This window comes from Protobothrops mucrosquamatus, unplaced genomic scaffold (assembly GCF_001527695.2).
Source record: "Protobothrops mucrosquamatus isolate PMUCROS unplaced genomic scaffold, P.Mucros_1.0 scaffold618, whole genome shotgun sequence".
Classification (NCBI taxonomy): domain Eukaryota; kingdom Metazoa; phylum Chordata; class Lepidosauria; order Squamata; family Viperidae; genus Protobothrops; species Protobothrops mucrosquamatus.
The window spans coordinates 240,042-247,538 of record NW_015386914.1 but is presented as its reverse complement, the minus strand read 5'-3'; the positions used below and the strand labels follow the sequence as shown (position 1 = coordinate 247,538).

Here is a 7,497-nt window from a genome sequence, read left to right as displayed (position 1 = left end):
TCATCTGCAAAAGCTCTAAGCTTATAGTCATTGTTACCCAAAGTTATTCCTTTTATAAATGAAGACTCTCGAATCTTGATTAATAAAATCTCCAAAGTCAGGATAAACAGTAACGGGGATAATGGACAGCCTTGCCTTGTACCTTTTTCAATTTTAATTGAATCTGTCAAACCCCCATTTACAATCACTTGAGCGAACTATAGTTGATAGATAGCCTTTAACGCTGATGAAAATCTGTCCCTAAAGTTCATTCTATCAACCAACCGTAGCAAAAATTGCCAGTCCAACTTATCAAAAGCCTTTTCAGCATCCAAGAAGATAAGGGCCGCCGGGATTTGATTGTTTTTATCCAAATACTCCAACAAATTCACAATTTGTCTAACATTGTTCTTCATATATCTTCCATTTATAAATCCAGACTGATCCACATGAATAATCTGTTTCATTACTTGCATTAGTCTATTAGCTAATATTTTTGCAAAAATCTTATAATCCGTATTCAATAAAGATATTGGTCTGTAATTTTTGGGCTGGGTCGTATCTTGGTCCTCCTTTGGTATAAGTGAAATAAATGCACACCTCCAAGATGGTGGTATTTGTCCTCCCATTAAAATATCATTAAAAAGACATCTCAAGGGTTCTAACATTTCTTCAGATAATTTTTTATAATAAATTGTGGTAAACCCATCTGCACCAGGGGCCTTACCAACCTTCAATTGTTTAAATGCCTCTGCGATCTCTTCCAACGTGATCATACCGTTCATCGATCCTTTTTGATCCTCAGAAAGACAAGGCAAATTTGCTTGTTGTAAATAATTGTCTATTTCATCAGATTGTATATTCTCAGAGGCATACAATTTAGAAAAATATTCTGAAAAAGCCCTTTTAATCAATTCCTGTTGAAAAACTTCTTTACCCTTGTAGTTCATTTTCTCAATAAGTCTTTGTTTTTGTTTCTTACGTAATTGGTACGCTAACCATCTTCCAGGTTTATCTGCATTGCAAAATGTATTATGTTTCATATATTTCAAATTAATAGCAATTTGATCAGAAAGCAACATATTATACTGTTCTTTCAGCATTACAATAGATGCCTTTAAACTCTTATCCATTGGATTTAAGGAGAAAGCTTTTTCCTTTATTTTTATCTCTTGCTCCATATCTTTATACTTTTGTTGCTGTTTTCGCTTATAAGCAGAGTTTATTGAAATTAAGGCACCCCTCATAACTGCTTTGCTTGCATCCCAAACCATCGATATAGAGGTGCCCTTATTCATATTCAACGCGAAGAATTCTTTTAAATAGTCTTTAAGTTTCTGCACATTTGTTTCATAATTCAATAAATTCTCATTCAGTCTCCAAGTCCTTCTACTACCTCCATCAGTTGAAATCTCCATCCATACAGGACTATGGTCCGACAATATCTTAGGAAAAATCTTCACCTTCTTAACCCTAGGAATCAAGTCAGTAGTAATCAAAATAAAGTCAATTCTGGAGTAAGATTGATGCCTATCCGAAAAAAAGGTGAAATCACTTTCTCCCATATTCCTTTCACGCCATATATCTCTTAACTCAAGGTCTTCCTGTAATGCAAAAAAATTTTTAGGCAATTTAATTTGCATTGAAGTTTTAGCTGAAGTCTTTTTATCTCTTTTTGGATCTATTACGCCATTCCAATCTCCCATCATGATAACAGATTTATAATCCAATTGCATTATCTTTTGATGCAAAAGAGTAAAAAATTGCTTTTGTTGTTGATATAAATTGGGTGCATATAAGCCCACAAGAAGACATTTTTTCCCATTCAAAGTAGTTTCAACAAATACAAATCTTCCTTCTGCATCAGCATCTATTAACTTTGGCATCAATTCCTTCTTAACATAAAGAACTACACCCGCTTTTTTCTTTTGAGCAGAGGCCGCAAAATATAAACCAAATTTAGGATTAAATAGATACTTTTGGTCTTTTAATATGATATGTGTCTCTTGTAAACATATAATATCATTCTTATGCTGCTTCAAATAGTAAAATATTTTTCTCCTTTTTTGTGGTGAGTTCAGTCCATTAACATTTAAAGTTATTAATTTAGCCATCCTTTGGCTTTTGGAGCTTCTGAATCATCCCTTGCAGATCCATCATGACAGATCTTTTAGGTCTGGCCCCTCCCACTGGCTCCNCCCAGCAAATGTAAAGGCCATTCCAACTGGTATTTCCCATCTAAAAGGTATTTGCTGCTTCTTCAACTCTTGAGCCAAGAAAGCAAACTCCTTTCTTTTTCTTAAAATCTTTGAAGGTATTTCTTTCAAAAGTATAATATCCTGAGCAGCAATCTGAAATCTCTGTTGGTAAAAGGCCTGTATAATTTCATTTCGACGTGTTTTTCTAGAAAAATCAACAACAACATCCCTAGGTTGTTTTCTCTGACGTGCGACCCATGAATTGACTCTAAATATTTTTTCAATCTCTCCATAGATAATTTCAGGGTCGCAGTCTAAAACCAACACTAAGGCAGCTGATACCTCTTCTCTCAGTTTCTCCTGTGCATCCTCTCACAAGCCTCTGATTCTTATTGCGTATTCCATTTCTCTGAATTGTGTCATTACAATGTCATTTTGAGTAATCTCTATACTCTCTTCTACTTTTTCCATTCTCTCCTCCATCCCTTCCATTTTTTCCCCCACTTCCTCCACACGAGTCTCTATACGCTCCATATGAAAAGCAAAGCCCTGAAAGATTTGAGACATACTCTCACACAATTCATCATTCTTTTTAGCAAGAAGCTCTTCTGTCTCCACTCTCATTTGTTGCACAATTTGTTTAGACATCTGCATCTGCATCAAAGAATCCTGCAAATCCTTTAAAGTAATATAAGGTGGTGAGGAGGGTGGAGGAGTTTTTGCTCTCTGTACAGCTGGAGAAGAAGCAGCTGGCTTAGGTGCTGCAGCAGCTGCACCTCGTTTAGAAGCCATTCTTGAGTTTAAAAAAAGTCAATATACAGTCCAAAGTAGCTAAAGATCAAACAAATTTTCCTTTAATTTTTCCTTAATTTTTGAAAATTCTTTACAGTCTTAACAATGTGGCAATCCACAACCGGAAGGAAAGTGAAAGTGTCTCTTTAGAACAAAGAAGCGGCTAAGCCGCAGCCATTTTTCCCCCCCAAAAGTTAACTTTCGATTTCAGTCATTTGAGAAGAGTACTTTAATCTTCTGAGTCAAAGTTTTAATTTCATCATGAGAAGTCCAAGTTTCCTAGTCAGCTCCGTCTGTTAATATTACTCACAGTTAAGTTCGAAAAAAAGATCAGAGGTGGAGACGGCGTCTGGCTTCGCTAAATAGCGAAGACGTCCCGATCTGCAGAGAAACTCTGAGCTCCGGAGGAGTTCACACCTTCGCCTCGCTGGGAGCCCCCAGGGAGACTAGGGAACTCGACTCCTACTCTAGAGTAAGCTCTCCTTCTCTCCTTTGCCCGGAGAGAAGTTTCAAATCACCAAACAGCTGATGCGCGCTGTTTTGGCGATTTTTACACAGTCCCGGACGGGAGGCTGTCAAAAAGCCTCCTTTGGCAGCCGCCAAACCACCGGAAGTCCCATATAGCTTTTTTCTTTAATAAAACATATTTTTAATGTATGCCATATTGCTAGATTGGCATTGCTTCCAAAGTGTTTAATTAAAAGGGTACTTGATTCACTCTTTTTATTAAAAATAAAGAGTGAGTTTACATTGTCCAGTTGCAATTACATTGCAGCGGTTCATTGTACATGAAATAGATGAGGGAAGAATACAGAAACTTGTTCAAAGTTTTGAAAATGGGCCATTTCATGCTGTAATTAGATTCACCAGGGTAAAAGATAGGTGTAATTGTACTTGCCCTTGTTTCCTAATAGTGTTGCTGTGAAACAGACTAGAGTGATTATACATTTTTTCTTCCTAGCATTTTCCGGCAAATGCAGGGTCCACTTCTTTCAGATCAACTGATTGTTGCTCCATTGATTATGATACGAATTGCTCGTCCCACTTGTTGCCCAAGCCTGACGTCAGGGGCTAAGAGGGAGGGACTGGCCCAAAGTCACCCAGCTGGCTTTCATGCCTCAATCTGGCAAACAGAACTCACCGTCTTCTGGAATCTAGCCTGGTGCCTTAATTCCTAGACCAAACTTGCTCTCAACTAGATTGATTATAAATAACCTAGGAAAAAGGGATGGTTTTAAATCATTGGTTTAAATTAGATGGTAATTCCTAAATACCAGTGTAGTCTAAAACTTGATTTAAGTTGCTGCGACTGTGCATCGGCATCACCTCATACCTACACTGCAAAGAGATTGATGGGTAAGTGGAGGTTGCAGATGGCTGAAGATGGGCCACGTGCACACTTCCACAATTCCAGTTGCACATTCTAAGGAGGTACACATCCTGCATGCTGATTGGTTGATCCTGCTTCCTGTTCTGTGCCTTGCTGTTTGACCATCCCCTACCCAAAATGTTACCATATGCAGAAATATAAATTGAACATCTATGCTATCATCCCCAAACAACAGATGTGTACGTTCCCTGGCATGCAGTGATGGAGAAGTCTAATCCAAGCTTAATTCCTTGATGTATCTTATGAAGTAATATTTTAAACTACAAATTTATATTTGTATTATCTCAAGAACAAAGTTTATGAATTGGTAGCTACTTTCAGAGTGCACACACATGTATACCCATTACAAATAGTCCTTGTTTACCGAGTATTCATTCAGTGATCGATCATAACTACGATGAGTCTTCATAATTGTAGCTATTGTAGCATCCCCTTGGTCAGTCATGTAATCTCAATTTGGCCACTTGGTAACCATATCACACTATGACAGTTGCAGTATCCTGTGATCATGTGATCACAGTTTGCGAGTTTCAGAGGTGCTTCCACAAGCAAAGTTAATGGGGAAGCCAGCAGTATGAGTTGAGGTCCTGTAATGTGTTTAACGAACCATGGCAATTCATTTAATTATCTTGACAACTGATGTTAAGTCATTGCAGTCGTGATGTACTTGATGACTGTGACCCTTAGTGATGGAGTTACCAATCCCTATTATGGTCATTGAAGACAGCCTGTATTTATCATAGTTCTATTTATAAGTTTGGATTTATTTAAATTTAGAATACTATCCAGAGAAAAGGTTAAGAGACTTTGAGTAAAAAGAGATATTTGTGTTTCTGTGTGTGAACATATATTTATGAATAGATTACTGGAAAATGTTTCAAAATGAATGAGACTTTTTAAATAATAGATTAAGCATAAGTATGATAAACTACATGTAAAATTGCTAATATTAAACTAAAATTGATCATTCTTTTTTTTATTCCCAGTTTTAACATTTCCTTATGGCCTGTGTGGTCATTTCTGACACCTCTGGTGCTCTTCATCCAGTTTATGGGTATAGTGATGCTTGTGTCCCTTTTGGGCTAGACTTTGCACGGTAAGACTGTACGGGTACTTAACTCTGTTTCTTTGTATGACCAAATCTCTTCATTTTCATACAATTGTAAACTTGGAACTCATGTTCCAAGACTGATCAAAGCAAAATAAAATGGAACTATTACTTTCTGTGGTTTGGAAGCTGTCTTTTATGGAACTGTGTTGTGTTTTTTGGTAGCTGCATCACTCAGTCTGAAGTACTACTATCAGCACCAAAGCTCCTGGTAGTTGATTGATCTTAGCCGAACTTGAAAAACTTCAGCAGAACTTAAGTATATCATCTGCAGATTTAATTGTCATTCCTACCATTTCATCTAATATTGAGTATCTGAAAATTACTTTCTCATTGTTACATTGTCCAGACCGTACTTCTTTGCTTATCAGAATGTCCTTATGTATTTCATCAAATGCTTGATGACTTCAAGATTTGGAAGATCCATTTGTGAAAGAGACTACCTGAGATATGGTTCTTAACAAACTCCTGATTTCTTTTCATTGTTGCATTGTTTTTATAATCTCTTGGCTGAAATCTCTCATATTTTGTTTAGGTTCTTTTCTACTATTGATGTCAGAGTGAATGGTCTGGATTTAATCATTCTCCTCATTTTGAAGTTTGGGGCAACACCTGCTCTCTGCCACTTCAACGTCAGAGAGAATACATAAAGGATCAGCAAGACCATCATCAAGTTTCTTCAGTACTGTAAAAGGAAAGATTTAATTAGAAGTACATAGAGATTCCCTGGCCATGTCTCCTTCATTTTCAAACTTCATTCTTATTCCTCGTTCTGTTCTTCATTTCTTGTTGAGCAAAACGGAACCATTTGCATTATAAAAAGGATAACCAAAAGCTATGTTTAAACAAAATGCCATTCATTTGTTTGCAGGCTGAACTGCCAGCTAGCAGGATTTGAAGATTAAACCTGCAGGTAATAAAGTTTGGACAGTCTAAAATCTCATCTTCACTGAGCAAAGCAGTTGAACTAAAGTATGGTTATGAAATTTCATATTCTCTGAACTATTTTTAAAGTTTCAAGATATTTACATCATATTGCTGATGTAGAAACAGCATAATTGCATTTGAATTGAAGCTCAATTCTTCATCTATGTGTATTATACAGAATGGTGAACATATTTTGCAGGGTCTAATATACTCAGATCCCTTCTCTGTCATAAATTTATTAGATCACTTTAGTGAAATCAAAGTCAATTCCAGTGCCCCAATGTTTAGTGATTTTCAACATAATGCTGATTTATATATAATATATGTATGTGCCTCTTTAAAAAGCCCTTAGTAAAACCAGACTTAGAATACTGCATCCAGTTTTGGTCACCATATTATAAAAAAGATGTAGAAACTCTGGAAGAAGTGCAGAAAAGAGCAGCAAAGATGATTAGGGGGCTGGAGGTTAAAACATGAATGGTTGTAGGAATTGGGTTTGTCTAGTCTGATAAAAAGAAGGACTAGAGGTGACACAATAGCAGTGTTCTAATATCTGAGGGGATACCACAAAGAAGAGGGAGTCAACCTATTTTCCAAAGCATCAGAAGGCAAGACAAGAAATGATGGAAATTAACCAAGGAGAGAAGCAAACTAGAACTAAGGAGAAATAATGTGAGAACAATTAACCAGTGGAGCGGCTTCAGAAGTTGTGGGTGCTCCATCACTGGAGGCTTTTAAGAAGAGACTGAACAGCCATTTATCTGGAATGGTATAGGGTCTTCTGCTTGAGCAGGGGCTTGGATTAATAGACCTCCAAGGTTCCTTCCAACTCTATTATTCTGTTACTCCAAGAATTATATATATCCAGGGATATGAAATACAGTACTTTGAATGCTTGAAAATGCGATACAAAATTTAAATGGTGGCAGGCTCCACTTGGAAGGAAAAGTAATTTATAAATAAAATTGTTTGCGTCCCTTTGGGTTCTAACTGAAATTTTAAAAAATTGGATTGTAATGAGTTACTTTTATTGTAATTTATTTCATGGAAAGACAACAAATACAGTTTCTTTTATTAAACAGCAACCCAACTGGGACAGTATC

At 36.6% G+C, this 7,497-nt stretch overlaps 1 protein-coding gene across 1 annotated transcript in view; it reads left to right on the top strand.

The window, feature by feature from the left end:
- The window catches only part of TMEM128 (transmembrane protein 128), a 15,579-nt gene extending 9,124 nt beyond the window's left edge, over nt 1-6,455 (top strand). The window contains exons 4-5 of the mRNA XM_015817656.1: nt 5,346-5,455; nt 6,003-6,455. Of these exons, the coding sequence (XP_015673142.1) occupies nt 5,346-5,445 (100 nt within the window). The 3' untranslated portion in view covers nt 5,446-5,455; nt 6,003-6,455. The remainder of the gene's footprint in view (nt 1-5,345; nt 5,456-6,002) is intronic.
- The last annotated feature ends 1,042 nt before the right edge of the window (nt 6,456-7,497 follow it).